The sequence below is a fragment of the Lynx canadensis genome, chromosome A2, assembly GCF_007474595.2.
Source record: "Lynx canadensis isolate LIC74 chromosome A2, mLynCan4.pri.v2, whole genome shotgun sequence".
Lineage (NCBI taxonomy): Eukaryota > Metazoa > Chordata > Mammalia > Carnivora > Felidae > Lynx > Lynx canadensis.
In genome coordinates this window covers 11,036,086-11,055,698 of record NC_044304.2, presented here as the reverse complement: position 1 = coordinate 11,055,698, position 19,613 = coordinate 11,036,086, and the positions used below count along the sequence as shown (strand labels likewise).

The 19,613-nt window shown below is 49.7% G+C and overlaps 2 protein-coding genes across 3 annotated transcripts; one reads left to right on the top strand and one right to left on the bottom strand.

Moving 5' to 3' along the window:
• The first annotated feature begins 1,103 nt into the window (after positions 1 to 1,103).
• Positions 1,104 to 11,416, top strand: SLC1A6 (solute carrier family 1 member 6). Of its 2 annotated transcripts, XM_032591401.1 has the most exons (9): positions 1,201 to 1,481; positions 1,688 to 1,825; positions 3,316 to 3,520; positions 4,266 to 4,308; positions 4,813 to 5,156; positions 7,648 to 7,881; positions 9,077 to 9,271; positions 10,079 to 10,213; positions 11,068 to 11,416. In XM_032591401.1, the coding sequence occupies exons 1-9, from the start codon at positions 1,277 to 1,279 to the stop codon at positions 11,261 to 11,263; spliced, it is 1,695 nt and encodes a 564-aa protein (XP_032447292.1). In that variant the 5' UTR covers positions 1,201 to 1,276; the 3' UTR covers positions 11,264 to 11,416. The 2 variants fall into 2 exon arrangements, with proteins under 2 accessions (XP_035920093.1, XP_032447292.1); XM_036064200.1 differs by lacking the exons at positions 3,316 to 3,520; positions 7,648 to 7,881; positions 9,077 to 9,271; positions 10,079 to 10,213; positions 11,068 to 11,416 and having other exon boundaries at positions 1,104 to 1,481; positions 4,813 to 4,843.
• Positions 11,417 to 13,595: 2,179 nt separating this feature from the next.
• LOC115505098 (olfactory receptor 7C2-like) lies at positions 13,596 to 14,720 on the bottom strand. The gene has a single exon (XM_030302509.1). It carries the CDS (start codon positions 14,718 to 14,720, stop codon positions 13,596 to 13,598), a length of 1,125 nt encoding a protein of 374 aa, XP_030158369.1.
• Between the last annotated feature and the right edge of the window lie 4,893 nt (positions 14,721 to 19,613).

Here is a 19,613-nt window from a genome sequence, read left to right as displayed (position 1 = left end):
GAGAGGGAGGGAGACACAGAATCCGAAGCAGGCTCCAGGCTCTGAGCCGTCAGCACAGAGCTGGACGTGGGGCTTGAACTCACAAACTGTGAGATCGTGACCTGAGCCGAAGTCGGACGCTTAACCGACTGAACCACCCAGGCGCCCCTAAAAGAAAATATTTTAAAGTATAATGTTCGGTGAAATTCACAGAACAGAAACCCAACCATTTTAAAGAGGCATCAGGGGCATCTCGGACATTCTCAGTGTTGTGCAACCACTATATTCACCTTTATAACAATTCAGTTGTAAAATACAACTTAATACTTTACTTTTTTTTTAATGGAGGAAGAAGTCCACAAAAGCAAAAGTTCCTCTGGCCCACAAGAGTCACGTTTCCAAGCTGCCTTAAACTTGTATTTAGTAGGTAAGAGGATCGACAGGTTTTTATTTTTGTATGCACTTCATTTAATGTGTATTAAAATATAATTTGCATTTCAAGTAATGATCTAAAGCTTCCGTTTGACATATATTTATTTCAGTAAGCAAATAAGGTTATAGGGAAGTGGTCAGATACAGAGAAGACGCAAAAGTCTGGTTTTGGGAATAGTGCCTGGCACCCCAGAGAGAACTCTGAACATCACATTCCCCTTCAAAGATGAGTCCTGAAGAGCCCCTGGGGACAAGGTCACCATTTCCTCCCTAAGGAACCGCACCTCCAGCTCCTTTCTTCACCTGAACACTCATGCAGACCAGTTGCATTTGTCGGGCACTGACTTTTGCCAGGCTCCTGATGATTTTGTCATTGTGGATGGTCCACTTGTCTGCACCTCCAGGCCAGACACGAAACCACATTAATTTGGGGGGCTAACCCCAGGGGCCTTGTCTAGGGCTCTGCATGCACGTGGTGCTCAGCAAAGGCTCTTTAGTTTGGTTTGTGAGCTGGGGCAGCCCCCACCTCCTCCTGATGGTGTGAAATAAGGAGGGTTCTGGAGCCAGGGAGTGGCAGAAACCTCCATTACCTTGTGATCTCCCACCCCGCCTCTCCCCAACCACGTCCGGGAGCGATTCAGGAGATCTGGACCTCTTTCTCCCCGGGGTGTAACCCTGGAGCCCCAGGCGGTGTTCTCAGGTGTCTCAGGATGGGCGCGTCCCAGCAGGTGGACGTCCGCCCTCCGCTGGTGCCTGGATTCTCTCTGAGCCCCTCGCCGGTTTCTTCCACCCTTTCCCCTCTCCCTGCAGCCGCCCTCTGTCCTGCCCCTCACTGGAAGGCCCCTGCGGCCGCGGCAGATAGACGATGAGCAGCCACGGCAACAGCCTGTTCCTGCGGGAGAGTGGCCAGCGGCTGGGCCGGGTGGGCTGGCTGCAGCGGCTGCAAGAAAGTCTGCAGCAGAGGGCGCTGCGCACGCGCCTGCGCCTGCAGACCATGACCCGTGAGCACGTGCTGCGCTTCCTGCGCCGGAACGCCTTCATCCTGCTGACCGTCAGCGCGGTGGTCATCGGTGAGCCGGCTGGGGGGGGGGGCGGGGTCCCCGGGGTCCCCGGGGAAATCTCCTGCCCGCGCACACCTTCACTCCACCTACCGGTTGTCACCCACGCGAGCGCATCCCGCCGCCCACTGCGTTCCCCCCGCCCCCAAAAGGACACATTCACACAGATGGGGCTGAGTGACCCAAACCACTCCACAGAGCCCCTCTTTCGGTCCTAGGGGTCAGCCTGGCCTTTGCCCTGCGCCCGTACCAGCTTACCTACCGGCAGATCAAGTACTTCTCTTTCCCCGGAGAGCTTCTCATGAGGATGCTGCAGATGCTGGTGCTGCCGCTCATTGTCTCCAGCCTGGTCACAGGTGAGGGAGCCCAGGCCAGTGGTGGCTTCTAAGACCCATCCGACAGTCCCAGCTCGAACCTGGAGCCAAAGCTACCCCAGGCATGAGATCACCCCCCTACCTCAGGACCTGGAACGCGAAGCCGGCACCTAGCCCCGAGTTCTTGGGCCAGAGCCCGGATCTTAGCCAGACTCAGGTTCCAGACCCAGTGTGACCTATGCCACTTAGTAACTTTACCGGACTTCTCCGTGGAGGTAGAATACCAGCCCGCCAGGGGCTTAGCGTCATTCAGGGGGGCAGCCAGGGAAGAGAGTACGGCTCGGAGGGCCAAGGGGTGGGATGCGGGTAAAGGTGTTTGAGATGGAGGGGACAGGATGGTGGGTGGGGGATGAGGTAGAAATATGGATGGGCTGTGCAGAAGCCAGCGAATTCTTTTGGAAAGGGCCAGAGAGTGAACATTTTCAGCATGGGGGGTGGGGTGCGTATGATCTCTGTCATAACTACCCGGTTCTGTGAAGGTAATATGGGAGCAGCCGCGGACTCCTATGTAATCAAGTGGGCATGGTTGTGTTCCAATAAAACTTTATTTGCAAAAACAAACCTAAGTGGTTGATTGCCAACCTCCAGACTTGATTGGCATGAAGGTTGGCATGAAGAATGCTTTCTTGGGCTGGGTTTCCCAGAAGCAGAGCCTAAGATGGGGATCTTTGCACAAGCGATTGGGCAAGGGATGGCATTCAAGAGAGACCTACGAGCAAGTGAAGGAAGCAAGATGAGGCAGGGAAAGACTCTCAGCAGAGATGTGGGTTCAGAAGAAGGTTGGCCTCCCAGCCCTATCCCACGGGTAGCTGTGGAACAGGAGTAATGCTACAGGATTGTTCTTCTCACCTCTGCCCCCGCCTGAGTCAAAGGGGCTGGCCCTTTGAATCCCAGTTCCAGGCAGCCTTTGGCCTGAGACCTTCCATGGGGTGTTTCTGGGCAAGGCAGCTTTTGTTCTGCTGAGGGCAGCTCTCAAGAGGGGGGGGGGCAGCATGAACTGTTAGCAGCCAACAGACGCAGCAGCTGAAGGACAGGTGCATTAGTCTGGTAAAGGGCATTTGGATGGGGCACCAAAAGATGTATCTCTCGGAAGTAGTTTACAGTGAGGTGAGTTGGAGGGAGGTACGATCTTGGGGTCAATAGCAGAATGAAGAGTGGGATGACAATGAAGTCGTGGTACAACATAAGGATGAATGGAGGCCCGGGTGGGGGTTGAAAAGGGAGGGTTGGTGATGTGGTGTTTGGGATAAAGGACGGGGTGGAAGGTATACACGGAAAACGGAATGGGGGTTGAAGAAAGATGAGTGGGTCAAAGGATGGTGGGGTGGGTGCTGGCGTGGGACCCAGAAAAAGGAGATGCCTGGTGGGATGCTTGTTGAGCTGGTGGTATGAGGAGAATAGAGCTGATGGATGGGCGAGTGGGTGGTGGGGTGTGGACGGGGCTGCTCAGGGCGGTACCCCCTGTCCTCTAGGTATGGCATCCCTGGATAACAAGGCAACAGGCCGGATGGGGATGCGGGCAGCTGTATACTACATGGTGACCACGGTCATTGCTGTCTTCATTGGCATCCTCATGGTCACCATCATCCACCCTGGGAAGGGCTCCAAGGAGGGGCTGCACCGCGAGGGCCGCATTGAGACCATCCCCACAGCTGATGCCTTCATGGACCTGGTCAGGTGACGTCCTTTTTAATTTTGATGGGCACTCTAAGCCTAGATGCAACAAAGTGTGCTCAAGGAGAGACTAGGGAACAGGCTGATTCAGCCTGGAAATGCAACACCCAAGTTGAACCTACTCTCTTGGTGCCTGCTTTCTGCCCTGGAGCATTGCACAAATGCTCTGAGAGTCGGTGACTTCTAGGGTATGACCTTTTGGCCCTTAGGCTCCGGAGGCTAGAGCTGCATGTTGAGACAGGCTCAGAACAGGTGGTGGCTGGTGTTCCCAAGCTCCATCGGGGGATGAATGATTCTCTTAGAGAGGCAAGATTTTGACAGCCAGAATCAAGGCTCACCATGGTTCTTCCCTGGTCCCTGACTTGGGGGAAACGCACACGTTGTCTGGGTTTTTTTGAGGCATCACTGGTACGTGTGTGTGAGTTGAAATCCCCAAGGTGGCTCGGTAGGGGATTTCTCCTCCCCACTGAAGGGCTTGGAGAGACCTGGATTTGAGGTCCATCTGTACCTCTCAGGAGCTGTGTGGCTTTGGGCACCTTCCATAAAGTCTCTGTGGTTTTGGTTTCTTTGTGCATAAAATGGGGACATCAATAGTGCTAGAAGGGACACTTCTAGAGGTTGTAGGGTTTAGATCATACAGGTCACTTAGCTCAGTACCTGGCCTAGAGTAAGCATTCACATGTTGACTGCCATTATTATTGTTGGTGCTGCTGCTAACTACCTCCCTTCCTCTGATGTTTTTCTGCAGAAATATGTTTCCACCCAACCTTGTGGAGGCCTGCTTCAAACAGGTCAGGAGGAAGTACACAGTTTGCTCAAGGAGGTTTGGAGGGTGGGAGTGGTGGTAGGGGGCTTGCTGCTGAGTGAATGGTCCCCGAGTGAGGGATGGGAAGAAGGGTCTGACAGAGCAATGGGCAGGGGCTTTTGGAAGAGTCTGGGAGATAGAATGTACCTCCCATTGGTGGGATGACCAGCTCTTAGGCCATGAGCTTCCTGGGGATGGTTCTGGAGGAGGAACCAATGTGTCTCACCATAGATGGTTGAGGAGAGAGGCCTTCTAATCTGTTGGAGCAGGGAGCTTTGAAAAATGCGGAATCTACGCGTTGGTCGTTCACTCCTCCATTCATGTGTTGCTTCACTCATTCTTCTACGCGTTGGTCAAGTACTTCGTTTACTCACTCAGATCCACTGAATAAGATTCTCCAGGGTGTGGCAACCAGGAATTGGTGTTCCCGGTAAATTTCTCCAGGAGGTTCTGATGCATCGATTTTGGCCCCGATCTCTCCATATTTCAGTTCAAGACGCAGTACAGCACGAGGTTGGTAACTAGGACCATAGTGAGGACAGAGAATGGATCTGAGCTGGGCACCGCCATGCCTCCCCCATCCTCGATGGACAACGGAACCAGCCTCCTGGAAAATGTCACATGGGCCTTGGGCACCCTACAGGAGGTGCTGAGCTTCGAGGAGACTGTGCCTGTGCCTGGCTCAGCCAATGGCATCAATGCCCTGGGCCTCGTGGTCTTCTCTGTGGCCTTTGGGCTGGTCATCGGTGGCATGAAACACAAGGGCCGAGTCCTGCGGGATTTCTTCGACAGCCTCAATGAGGCTATTATGAGGATGGTGGGCATCATTATCTGGTGAGTGCTGGGCTGTGACAGTGTGGGCAGGTGACGGCCCGCGGGAAGGGTGGAGCTGGGGCTGGGAAGTCCGGTGGTGGGGCAGATGCTCAAGGGGCCATTGGGGCTTTTTGACCCAGATCATTTATATACGTATTGGTGAATCGACTCATTCATGTGTTCACTTATAAATTCACTCATGGACTCATCTTCACATTAATGAAACCATTGATTGATTTGTTCATTTATTGACTCACTGCACCATCGATTCATTCGAGCTCATTCTTTGGCCTGCTCATTCATCTCTGCATTTGCTATCCTCCCATTGACTGGCTCACATATTCCCTGCATTCATTCACCTCTTCGCTTAACACCCTCATTCATTCACTCACCCCTTCATTTGTGTCTCATTTGCTCCTTTTCTAACTCATTTAGCCCCTTGCTAATTATTCCTTAATCGATACATGCACGCATTCATTCATTCTTTACATGTGTCTGTTCCTTCACCAATTCCTTCACTCATTCAGCAGACATTTTCCCAGGCTAACTCGGTCTTGAACTCTGGAATACGGAGATCCGTTGAATTCAGTCATGAAGTCTTGGAGGAGACAGCCACATACTAGATAAATGTGATTCAAGGCGGAAGGTTCTAGAGTAAAGGGACATTTAAAAGGTGTTGAGAACGTGGAGAAGTGAATAGCCAGTGGACAGATAGGTAGTGGACTCTGCTTGGGAAGCCGAGGAGGGAATCATAGAAAAGGTCACTTCTTAGTTGGGTCTTGAAAGGTAAGTGGGAATCCAATAGGACAGGGAGGGGGAAGAGGCCCTTCAAGTGGAGATGAGAGAACACGCAAAGCCTGCAAGGACCTGAATTGTCTGGAGAATGGCAGGGAGTTCAGGGAGGTGGGAGCACAAGGTGAGTTGGGAGTGGCCATGAAAGATGTTAACAAGACCAGGGCGCCTGGGTGGCTCAGCCGGTTGAGTGTCCAACTCTTGGTTTCAACTCAGGTCGTGATCTCACAGTTCGTGGGTTCAAGTCCCGCGTCGGGCTCTGTGCTGACAGCGCGGAGCCTGCTTGGAATTTTTTCTCCCTCTCTCTGCCCCTCCCCTGTTCTGTCTCTCTCAAAAATAAACTTAAAAAAAAAAAAAAAGATGTGGACAAGACTGTCTGGTCCCAAACTGGAGAAGATTTTGTACATCATCCCCAATAACTAGAAAGCTGTGTAGGGGGCTAGAGGCCAAGGTGAAAGCTTGGAAAAGCAGTGGATGGTGAGCTTGTCAAGGATAAATAAGACCAATGAGACTGAGTTTTGGAAACCATAAATCTAAAGTGGTGTCGTTGGCAGGTTTGGGTCAAATATCCTGATGTACTGGGTGGCTGAGGGTAGAAGGAAAGAAGCCCTGTGCAGTTGACCGGAAGGTGAGGAACTTTGTTGGGGGATCAGGAGGAAGGACGAAGATGGGGAGGTTGGGAAGGGCGTTCATGAGCAGACACAGAGGTAGGTCTAGGCTGGGAGACAACTCTGCACCTTCACATCGGCTGTCACCCTGAGCCTAGCTGAGCCCAGCTGGGGGGGGACAGGTGAGCCCCCGATGAGCTCACTTCTGTCTCCTCTCTTTCACTCGCTGCTCTAGCTGCACCGGTCTGCTCTCCACTCCTTTACGTCTTCCAGCTCATGCTAATCTCAGGGTCTTTGCACTGTGCCTGCAATGCTTCCCGCGCGGGTGGATGTGTCCCTCCTCATCACTCGGGCCTCTGCGTGAATGTCAGCATCTCTCGAGAAGCCCCTCCTTGACCACGCATGTTTCCACAGCCCCACTCAGGGGCTCTGTTTTGCGGCGGTCGCCCTCCGAAGTTTTAAATTAGGCGTTTCTATGTGTCCCGCCTGTTTCCCCATCAGGATGTGGGTGCCACAGGGGCAGGGACCTTGTGACTGGAGCAGAGCGGGTGCTCAGGAGAGAGGTTGAATAAGTAGATGATTTGACAAGACACGTGGTTTGAGATGCCCATGGGAAATTCAGGTGCAATAGCTCAGGGCTGGTGAGTGAGTGGGAGTATGCACTTACAGAAAAGGCAGTAGGGGCCTAGAGGTTACCCACTTAGCGCAAAAAGAGTTGGAGGCGGTGAATAAGGGGCATTCAAAGGCCAGCGATAGGGACCGTCTGGGCCACGTCTAGGGAGAGAGTCCCAAGGGCGGTGATTCTTTGGGAAGGGACTTGAATGGGAATGGAGGTAAGAGAGACCTCATAAGATTGTATCGCGTGGAGTTGTAGGAGCCTTTCCCCACTGTAGTGGGCATGAGTTCTGGGTGAGTAGGAAGAGGAAGTGGACTGTGCCTGTGGGGCCCTTCCCTGTTTGTGAGTGTGTGGGGAAGGTTGGGGTGGAGTAGGGTGCTGGGCCATGGGCACTGCCTGGCCCCAGGGGCTTATATGGGCAAAGCCTTGGGAATGCCAGCTCGGAGCCTTAGGGGGAGTCATGAGGGAGCTCTGACAGGCCTCTGGCTTGGCCTAGGTACGCACCCGTGGGCATCCTGTTCCTGATTGCTGGGAAGATCCTCGAGATGGAAGACATGGCCGTCCTGGGGGGTCAGCTGGGCATGTACACCCTGACCGTCATCGTGGGCTTGTTCCTCCATGCTGGTGGTGTCCTGCCCCTCATCTACTTCCTCATCACCCACCGGAACCCCTTCCCCTTCATTGGGGGCGTGCTGCAGGCCCTCATCACTGCCATGGGCACGTCTTCCAGGTACGGCCTAATCCCCCACCCCTGGTGCTTTTCCGAGGTTCGCTGTTGTCCACCTGCTCTCCTACGAGTCCTGCCCTCCTTCACCCCCTACCGAGCCTCGTCCGCGCTGTGCGGTAATGTCAGCGGCTCCGGAAGGTCTCCAGGTCGACCAACACCTCAGTGCTGATCTCTGTCCCCGCACTGGCTCTCCTGACCTCTTTTCCTCCTTGTCTATTTCTCTGTTGTGTGTGGAGGAGAACTAGCTGCCAGTCTTGAGGTTAAGCCCAAGCTTCCCACGGGCTCCATGTTCTCGGTCGTTTTTCTGGCTCAGAGAGTTTCATTTCCCCTCGGGGTGGTGGCTGGGAGCTCTCTTGGCCTCCTTGTCCTTTTCTTGTGGTTTTAGGGGGTTAGTAAAGAACTTCCCTTTTCCCCATCATCTAAATTCAAAATAGTTTGAGAAGTGTCACAAGGGCCAACCAGCTGGAAGAATGGTACCATTTTTATTGCTCGCAATGCTGCCTGGAGATTTGGTCTGTGGCCAATAGGATGGGTGCCATCACAGCCCAGAATTAAACTCAACCTGGTCGTCACAGGGCTGGATCCCCAAAGGCCTTCTCTGTGGGTCCAGGCTTCTCACTGCGTGGCATCAGGTTGACCAGGCAGAGCACGTGTTTTGTGGACAGACGGACTCCCAAATGAGACGGCCACTCCTTCAGCTAAACTCCCCCATCAGTTAGGCCCCCCTTCCTCCCCTGAGGGGCGGTGGGAGAGAGGCAAGGAGGGTTAGCGTAGCTGGGGTGCCCCGTGAACTACAGGAGTGGGGGACTAGGGGTCCCTGTAATACTTCTCTCTCAACCTTGAGGGTGTGGGTGGGAGGCCAGCAGACCGTTAATCCCCTCCTTCCTGGAAGTGGAAAGTGCACCAGTGACACAAACACGTGCCTAGTAATCAGCCTTAAGCTATTGGCTTTAAGCGGGTCCAGAGACCTTCACCCTAGGGGACTGCCATTGCTGTGTGCTTCTGGCAACATGAGGAATCCCTCTTCCCTGTGCAGTTATCAGTCTCTGAAATGTTATACGCCTGCCAGCCTCTCCTCGCTCTGGCTCCCATCTGGGCTCTTAGTGTTCTCAGCAGACTCTCTTCTTTCGACTCGTTGCGGCCCCGGCCCCCACCCTGCCACCCCCCCGTTCTCAGTCTCCTGGGCTCTCTCCCCTAGCTCTGCAACGCTGCCCATCACCTTCCGCTGCCTGGAGGAGGGCCTGGGTGTGGACCGACGCATCACCAGGTTTGTGCTGCCTGTGGGGGCCACCGTCAACATGGACGGGACCGCCCTGTACGAGGCCCTGGCCGCCATCTTCATCGCCCAAGTCAACAACTATGAGCTCAACCTGGGCCAGATCACAACTATCAGGTGAGGTGGTCTTGGGTGGGCTGTGCCAGCAGGTGAGACCTCAGAAGTCGTTAGCTTGGCTAGGGGTGGGGGTGGGAGGGGGCTCAGCTTGAGGTCAGGGGAGGCTTTGAATGTTGGAGCGGGGGGGATGTGGGATGAGCCCAGTCACCCAGGCCAACTGAGCTTGTCAGGAGCTGGCGTCATGTTTTAGTCCCCATTTCCTTTCCCATGCTGTTGTGGGACATCCCTTTGCCCAGGATTTTCCAAAGTATGGCCTGGTGCAACCTAATGACACGAGGCTCTTACGATGGATTCCTGGGCCTCGTCACCCAGAGGTTCCAACGCGGTCATTATAAATACAACAGCAAACATTATCACCTCCTTTCGGTCTTTGCTTCGGGGTCACACTTTCAGGGAAGTGTTCCCTGAATGTTCAGTTTAAAATCGTATGGTCTGGACCCTCGTAGACTGGACCCTTGTAGACTGGACCCTCATAGACCTGTTCCTCCATAGCGCCATCTGCCTTAGTATATATGTTAAGTACTCATCTTGCTAGTTGCCTGCCTCCCCCCCCCCTAGAATGTGAGCTCTGTTTGGGCAGGGGTTTTCTTCCATGGGAATTTCTACTAGGCCTCTGGCTTGTAGCATAGGCTCCGTAAGTATGAGTTGAAAGAATACATTTATTGAAGGCTGCTTTTCGTTTTCAGGAACTTAATTTAAGATGTCCCGGGGAACCACCTCTCCCCTTCCATGGTGTCCTTTCTCACTGTCCGCCTCATCTTCCCCTTCCCTCCTCCTGCCCCCCCTGTGTTCTCTTTCCATGTGCAGTATCACGGCGACAGCAGCCAGCGTTGGGGCTGCTGGCATCCCCCAGGCGGGTCTGGTCACCATGGTCATTGTGCTCACATCGGTGGGCCTGCCCACTGAAGACATCACGCTGATCATAGCGGTGGATTGGTTCCTGTGAGTCCCTTCAGACCCTGGTGCTCTCGCTCCTCAACCCTCACTCCCCACCCGCGTTCCCCGTGAGACCCCCAACCCGTGGGCCCTCGGTCCAGCAAGGACACAGAGTTCTAGAACTTGAGAGCAGAAGGGAAGCCGTGGAGCACACTCTGGGCCGTGGCCCGCGGTTCCCAAATTCCAGAGTTAACCTTGGGGAAGTAGGACAGGGAGGAGAGGAGCAATGGGGGCTTTAGCTCTCAGCCTGAAAAGCCCCTGCTTTATGTAGAAGTCACAAGAAGGCGATCTGTGGGACAGAGCTGGCTTGCCAGTGTTTTTTGTGTGTTTGTTTTTAATTCTCAACTTTGAAACATGGGAGGTTTACATTAAAAAAAAAAACCCAAAAAACTCTGGACTTTCATCCCCATTTGGGAGCTCTGTGCCGGACCCGAGTCCCATTTAGACAGCCTCCAATCTTGCCGGGGAAGCTTTGGCATCTTTCCCTGGTTACACGTAGTTCACTTTGGTGAGCTGATTTACTCATGGTGGTTCCCGTCCTCCTCCTGTATGCCGTTCAGCCCACAGCCTCTCATTTTCTCCATCAGATGTTTATGTCCTTAAAAAGAGAGAATTGCATTGCTGAGATCAAACGTGAGCACATCAGCATTGATCCAACCCGTGTTTGGTAGGAGGGGAAACTGAGGACACTGAAGGGGAGGGACCTGCCTGAGGTTATGTGGTTGTGGAGGGGACGTGAGCCCCAACTCCCAGCACAAGGGACCCCCCCCCCGACCCTGCTACACCCGCTCTTCCATGAACTCTTGAAACTTCGACTAACCGTGGCTTCTCTCTCCCCTCCCCTCCCCTCCCCTCCCCAGTGACCGGCTTCGCACAATGACCAATGTTCTGGGGGACTCTATTGGAGCGGCCGTCATTGAGCATTTGTCTCAGCGGGAGCTGGAGCTGCAAGAAGCCGAGCTCACCCTCCCCAGCCTGGGGAAGCCCTACAAGTCGCTCATGGCACAAGAGAAGGGGGCGTCCAGGGGCCGGGGAGGCAACGAGAGTGCCATGTGAGGGGACCCCAGCCCTGCTGCCCATAGAGGAGGGAACGGGGCTGGGGCGGGGGGGTCCTAGGGAAGACCCACTTGCCCGAATGACTGTGCGCTGAACACACGTGTTCTGTCCGGCTTGTTTGGTGGAAACTAAGATAAAGGAGCAGGAACCAAAGGGTGTCCGAGGCCTCCATTTCTCTCTGGGCGCATGCAGAGAACTCGTGGAGGGCAGTGAGCTTCGGGTCCGACAAGCGGAGGGGTCAGCTCATGCCCTTTATTTTCTCAAGGAGTGGTGGAATTGAAGGAAGTAAGGGATAACCGCCATTTATCATAATAAAACAATGTGTATGACCTCCGTGTCGGGGGTCCCCGAGACCTGAAGGTTCAATGATTTGCTAGAAGGACTCGTGGAACTCAGAGAAGCTCTGATGCTCACGTTTATAGTTGACTGCAGTGAAAGATGACAGATTAAAAATCTGCCAAGACCAAAGTTGCCTGGGGCAGGGTCCAGAAGTCACCAGACGTGGGCTTCCCATGGCGCCCTCTTAGTGGAACCCCATGGACTCACTCAGTCGTCTCCACAACAATGTGTGACAGCACGTATGGAGTAGTGTCAGCCAAGGAAGTTCACCTGAGCCTTGGTGTCCAGGACTGTTATCGGGGATCTGTTGTGTAGGCGTTCTTTGGTCCCCACAGAAGTCAAACGAATATAGCAGGTGAAGAAAAACAGACATTCGCCATAAGTTACATGGTCAACACGGACCACGTGGTGTGGATCAAGGTCCCAGATATACCAAGATGCTTTTATGAGGCAGGATATTCCAAGGGCTCAGAGTTACTTCCCGGGAGCCAGTCAAGGGCAAGTCCTTTCTCTGGAACGTGCAGGCTTTCAGCTCCCCTAAGCCTTCCGAGTCAAGTCTTTACTTCATGCACCCATGGCTGGGAATAGAGGAAGCAGCTTCCCGTGGGGAAGAGTAACTGTGTCTTGTAGTCCAAACTGCTGACTCCTGAAACCAGTGGTCTCAGACCCCCCCCCCCCCCCCCCCCCCGCCCCATGCTGGCCTCAGGAAGCGCTGTGTCTCCTTAGTGCACAAGGGTGGATGTTGGTCATTTAACATTATTTTCCTTCAGCCTAATAAACCAGGTGGGACATGAAATGAGACTTTAATAAAGGCTTGGGGAAAACACAAGTATATGGAGAGTAACAGGATTCCAGATGTCACGGGTATAATTCAACTCTCTGACCCTTTAGTCCCGGAAACACATTAGTTTTTTTTCTGCGTCAAATTAAACTTCCCTTGAGCACCTGCCTCTCTCACAGCGGGAAGAAACCTTTCAAGCACAGGCGTGTTTCGGGGATACTCCCTCCCCCATTCTTTAGGATCCAAAGAGAACCCTTGGGCATATGTACTTGAAAAAACTGGGAAGTAGGGATCCAGATTTCTTTCGTCTATTTGCAGTCGCCATGGCAACGTTTGTGTCAGAAACTAGAAAAAGTCCAGGCAAAGGCAAGAAGCTTATAAAGCATCCTACTCCACAGTTGACCCTGGGGAGCTTGGCCGGGGATCCCAGTCTCAAACCGGAATTTCTGCCTCTAAGGTGTGGTCAATGGTCTGTGTCTGCAGAAAGCTCCTCGTGGGAGCGGGGTGTGGCAGTTTGCTAGGTCTACAGTGACAAAGGGCTGAAGACTGGGTGGTTACACAACAGATGTTTATTTGCTCCTAGTTTTGGAGGCATATCTTTGACTTGATTCCATTCATGTAACCCCAGAAAACATCTCTCTAAATGTTTCCAAAACAGGCACACATCCCATCACTTTGAAGGTAGATATTAAACACATGGGATTCGATTCAGCTGTTAAGAAATCCAGACCGTTACTGAAGCTAACTGAGAAAATAGGTTCTATTCATATAAAGTTAAAGTGACTGCTTACAAAATGAAAAAAAGAAATCCAAGGCACAACCTGAAGAAAAATAGAGGGCAGGAAAGAAACACGAAAGGTTTTGCTCTAAGACATAAAATTTGGAAAAATAAGGTTTTGCTCTAAAACATAAAGTTAGGAAAAATAAAAATATTGCACAGAGGGGGTGCCTGGGTGGCTCAGTCGGTTAAGCATCCTACTTTGGCTCAGGTCATGATCTCACAGTTTGTGGGTTCGAGGCCCACGATGGCAGTCTCTGTGGTCAGCGCAGAGCCTGCTTGGGATCCTCTGTCCCCTCTCTCCCTGTCTCTCCCCTACTTGCATGCATACGCACTCAGTCTCTCTCTCAAAAACAAATAAACATTTAAAATATTTAAAAAATAATGCGCAAAGGAAACTAAGATATTTCTGGTCCTCAGGATTGTGTGCCCAGTTACTCATGAGAATCCTGTAATGGTCCCCCAACACTGAGAGGCACTGCCCTGCTGAGGAGTCTCCCCAGGGCCCCCTTCATGTCCCTGTTCCTCAGACTGTAGATGAAGGGATTCAGCATGGGTGTGACAATCGTGTACATCACCGAGGCCACCAGACTTGTCCTAGAGGATGAAGTCGCTGCAGAACTGAGGTAGACCCCGAGGCCAGTGCCATAGAACAAGGAGACCACCGAGAGGTGAGACCCACACGTGGAAAAGGCTTTGTACTTGCCCCTGGCTGATGAAATTTTCAGGATGGAGGAGAAAATCTGAGAATAAGAAAAGAGGATCCCAGAGAGAGGAAAAACACCTAGGACAATAGTCACAAAATACACCACCATGGTATTGACGAAGGTGTCAGAACAGGCAAGCTTCAGGACTTCAGGAAGATCACAAAAAAAGTGTGGGATTTCCATGTTTGTGCAGAAGGACAGCCTCAAAAGGGTCAAAGTCTCGAGCAGGGAGCCCATGACACTGATGCACCAGGACCCCACGGCCAGCAGCCTACAGAGCTGGGGGTTCATGATGACCATGTAGTGCAGGGGGTGACAGATGGCCACAAAGCGGTCATAGGCCATCACGGTCAGGAGTAAATTGTCCAGGCATCCAAACACGATGAAAAAAAATATCTGGCTGAGGCAGCCTGCACAGGTGATAAGTTTTCTCTGCGTCTGGGTGTTCCAGAGCATCTTCGGGACGGTGGTGGAGGTGAAGCAGATGTCTACGAAGGACAGGTTGGCCAGGAAGAAGTACATGGGGGTGTGGAGGCGGGAGTCAGAGCTGACGGCCAGGATGAGGAGCAGGTTCCCAGTGAACGTGACCAGGTACATGGACAGAAATAGCCCAAAGAAGAAAGGCTTCTCTGTGAATCCCAGGAGGAGAAAGTGTCCAGCTCCTGTTTGGTTTCCTCTTTCCATGGGGCTACTGGCCTTGTCCAGAAAGAGACAAAAAGCAAGACACGATTCACTCCAAATAAGCATTCCCCCGAATGACCGAAATATCCTTAATCCAAACCCAGGGGAATCATGAAGTCGTTTGTTTTGGCTAACGATTGGCTTTCTTTGTTGACAAATTGTGGTTACCATCGCTACCTGGGAAAATTGTCCCTAAGATCAGTGGTTCTCCAGTTGTGGCCCCTGTACAGCACCATCAACATCATGAGGGAATCTGTTAGAAGTGCCCATTTTCAGGCCCACCTGACCTACTGAGTCAGATGCTCTGGGTGTGAGGCCAGCACTCTGGGCTTTGACAAATCCTCCTGGGGATCTGATGCACACCCAAGTTTGGGGAGCACGCTCTAGTGCTCCCCTGCATCCCTAAGCAGCCATCCACGGGGGCTGCTTTTCACTTTGTGCTCGGTGCTTGTGGGAACGGGCAATTCCCTAACCCCAGGCAGATCATCCAACCTCTGAGAGGTTCTTTCACTGTGCTGCCTTTCCACGATTTCTATATCTTAGATCTTCTGGACCATGGGGGCGCCTTCTCGTAAAAAAATAATAACCAATATTATTGTTGTTAATAGTCATTTACGTTTCATTTGTATTATCAATGCCTAAATAGAAATCCCACCAAAATTGCATTTATAAATATACCGCTCTAGAGTTTCTTATTTATTGATTTCAAAAATTTACGTTATTTTTTTAAAATTCCGGTCTAATGAAAGTACAATGTTACATTAGTTTCAGGTGTACACTATAGTGATTCGACGATTCTGTGCACCACCCAGTGCTCATCACAAGTGTGCTCTTTAATTCCCATTACCTGTTACACCCCTCCCCCCTCCACCCCCACTTCCCTTCTAGAACCATCAGTGTGTTGTCTTAAGAATCTGATCCTTGGTGTGCTGTGCTCTTTCCGCCCTGCCTGATTGTTTTCTTTTTCTTTCTTTCTTTCTTTCTTTCTTTCTTTCTTTCTTTCTTTCTTTCTTTTTTTAATTTTTTTTTAACGTTTGTTTATTTTTGAGACAGAGAGAGAGAGAGAGCATGAACGGGGGAGGGGCAGAGAGAGAGGGAGACACAGAATTGGAAGCAGGCTCCAGGCTCCGAGCCATCAGCCCAGAGCCTGACGCGGGGCTCGAACTCACAGACCGCGAGATCATGACCTGAGCTGAAAGTCGGACGCTTAACCGACTGAGCCACCCAGGCACCCCTGTTTTCTTTGTTAAATTCCACACAGGAGTGAGATCATATGGTATTTGTCTCTCTCTGACTGACTTATCTCACTTAGCATGATGCCCTCTAGATCCCTCCACACTGTTGCAAATGGCAAGATCACGTTCTTTTTTTTACGGTCGAGTAATATGCCATTGTATGTATACCCCACATCTTTTTTACCTAGTCATCAGTCGACTACAGTGTCCTAGACTTTCTCAATATTGGCTTTTTCTTCACCTAAGCTTGTCCTTTCTTTTTAGCTTTATCAAAGTATAGTTGGTTACAGAAAATTGCCCGTTTCTGATAGATGCGTGTTGGTAAGTTTGGACATATGCATTCATGCCTGGTATCACTACAACCAAGGTAATAAACATATCTGACATTTCCCAAATTTTTCTTGTATACTCATACAAGAATACTCATAATTTATCCTCTTAACATATTTTATTTAAAACATTTTTTAATGTTTATTTATTTATTTATAAATTTTAATGTTTATTTTTGAGAGAGAAAGAAAGAGAGAGAGAGGCAAAGCATGAGAGAGAGGGAGACACAGAATCCGAAGCAGGCTTTAGGCTCTGAGCTGTAATACAGAGCCCAATGTGGGGCTTGAACTCACGAACCGTGAGATCATGACCTGAGCCGAAGTCGAACGCTTAACTGACCGAGCCACCCAGGTGACCCTAATGTTTATTTATTTTTGAGAGAGAGAGAGAGAGTACACAAGCTGGGGAGGGACAGAGAGAGAGGGAGACACAGAATCCAAAGCAGGCTCCAGGCTCTGGGCTGTGAGCACACAGCCTGATGTGGGGCTTGAACTCAAGAACTGTGAGATCATGACCTGAGCAGAAATCGGACACTCAACCAACTGAGCCACCCAGGCGCCCCTATTAAAAATTTTAAAAAATGGGGGCGCCTGGGTGGCGCAGTCGGTTAAGCGTCCGACTTCAGCCAGGTCACGATCTCGCGGTCCGTGAGTTCGAGCCCCGCGTTGGGCTCTGGGCTGATGGCTCAGAGCCTGGAGCCTGTTTCCGATTCTGTGTCTCCCTCTCTCTCTGCCCCTCCCCCGTTCATGCTCTGTCTCTCTCTGTCCCAAAAATAAATAAACGTTGAAAAAAAAATTAAAAAAAAAAATTTTTAAAAATGTTTATTTGAGAGAGAGAGAGAGAGCGAGCATGAGCAGGGGAGGGACAGAGACAGAGAGAGGGAGACACAGAATCCGAAGCAGCTTCCAGGCTCTGAGCTGTCAGCACAGAGCCTGACGCAGGGCTTGAACCCACGAACGATGAGATCATGACCTGAGCCAAAGTTGGACGGTTAACCGACTGAGCCACCCAGGCGCCCCTGGATTTTATTAAAAATTTTAAGTTTTTCTGTAGTATTTACATACTTTCTCCAAATAATACTAACTTACAACACCTATTTATCTTTGGATCTTAATGCATTGGTATGAAATTCCACAACCCTGCTCAAATTGATGGTAAGAGTTGGTATTCTCAGTTCTTCATATCTTTCAAAGAATTCTTTCCGAGAGGGGCGCCGGGGTGGCTCAGTCAGTTAAGGGCTTAAGCCTTAGGCTCAGGCCGTGATCTCACAGTTTGTGGGTTCGAGCCCTGCATGGGGCTCTGTGCTGACAGCTCAGAGCCTGGAGCCTGCTTCCTTTTTCTCTGCCCCTCCCCCCACTCATGCTCTGTCTCTCTCAGAAAGAAATATACGTTTAAAAAAAAAAAAGGAGGGGCGCCTGGGTGGCGCAGTCGGTTAAGCGTCCGACTTCAGCCAGGTCACGATCTCGCGGTCCGTGAGTTCGAGCCCCGCGTCAGGCTCTGGGCTGATGGCTCAGAGCCTGGAGCCTGTTTCCGATTCTGTGTCTCCCTCTCTCTCTGCCCCTCCCCCGTTCATGCTCTGTCTCTCTCTGTCCCAAAAAAAATAAATAAACGTTGAAAAAAAAAAAAAAAAAAAGGAATTCTGTCCAAGAATAATCTTGGAGTTTTGTAATTTAATAAGATGTTCATTATAATTTAGGTTACACAGACATATTTTTATCAACTTAACTAGCATTTTAATTCCTAGATACTTCAGAGGGTCTTTGAAAGCATAGTAAGTGTTTAGTGATTAACAATTTAGAAAATATAATGTTAAATCCGATCTCCACATTGCCTGATAAATTTCTTTTTAAAAAAGTTTTTGTTTAAATTCCAGGCAGTTAACATACAGTGTGATACTAGTTTCAGGCGTACAATTTTGTGATTCTAATATTTACTTTTTTTTAAGCATGTTCTACACCCACCGTGTGTTATATGTAAGTGGCTAATCACTAAATTCTACACACGAAACCAATTTTACCATATGATAACTAGAATTTAAATAAAAACGTGGAATAAAGAAAGAAAAGTAAGCTCTACACCCAACGCGGGGCTTGAACTCATGACCCTGAGACCAAGAGTCACCTACGATTTCAATGTTTAATGTTAAGTGTGGAGCAAGAGACCATACAAGCTATGAAAAGAAAATAAATAAAAAATATAGATAACATAAGTTAATAGTGAAAATAAGTAATCTTTGAAAATAGAAGTTCTCTCTGAATAAAAAGTCTGGAAATAATCCAAGAAAGAGAAGAGAAATAAGAAGAAAATATCAATAATTGTACCATTAATTGAAAAAGCCCTTAATGATAAAATGTGCTGTACAGAAAATTAGAATATTAAAAATAATAGATTTGATTGATAAAATGTAATATATTTAACTTACCAAGTCTAACTATAAATCATAGAAATATTAATGTATTAACTGGGAAAAATTACGGGATATTAAGGATTCATACAAGAAAATATAAAAAAGGCAATAAATGTTTGAGAATATTGGCACAAACCCAAGGAAAAAAATGAACTACAAGAAGATGCACAAAATGTGGACAGGGATCATCCTTGAGTGGTAATATGAATCCTGATTTTAATTTGAAAATTTTTTAAAAGTTTATTTATTTATTTTGAGAGAAAGAGAGAGAAAATGAGTGGAGGAGGGGCAGAGAGAGAGGGAGACTGAGAATCTGAAGCAGGTTGAGGGCTCATAGCAGACAGCCTGATGTGAGGCTTGAACTCATGAAGTGTGAGATCATGACCTGAGCCAAAGTCAGACGCTTAACTCACTGAGCCACCCAGGCGCCCCCGAATCCTGATTTTTGGATTCATTTTCTTCTATTACATCTTTCAAAACCTGCAAATGAACACACATGTGGTCTATCTTCAAGAAATAAAACACTTAAGATTTGAACATGTTGAGACTAAAATATAAAATAAAGCAAAAAGCCTATTAGTCAAGCAGAAAAGTAAGGTAAAAGCAGAGTTAGGGAATTAGAAGAAAAATTCCACAACTGAGAAAGAAATTGCAGGATCAATTCTTTGCCCAAAGCAAATATACAGACAAAATTAGACAGAAGTCTAATGAAGGGGATAAAAAGAAAGAAAAAGAACAGAACTGCCTACAATTAGGAATGAGCAAAACGGACACAGGTTTAAGGATACACGTATCTTTGCAAGATAATATTTATAACTCCATGGTAAAAGTTGGGAAATCTCGAAGAACTGAATTTATTTCTGGGAAAATATGTGTTAGAAGTCGATTCAGAAGGATAACAGACCAAAATGAAGGAGGGAATTAAATGAACAAAGCTCACCTCCAAAAATGCCCTGGGGAGGATCCCGTGGCAGGAACCATAAAAGAATTCCCCCTTTATTAAAGAAAAGCGAGTCTACTATTTGGAATGTTGCTTATCAACACGTGGAAAATTACAACCAATGCAATTCTAGGAGAAAAAGACAGAAGTAA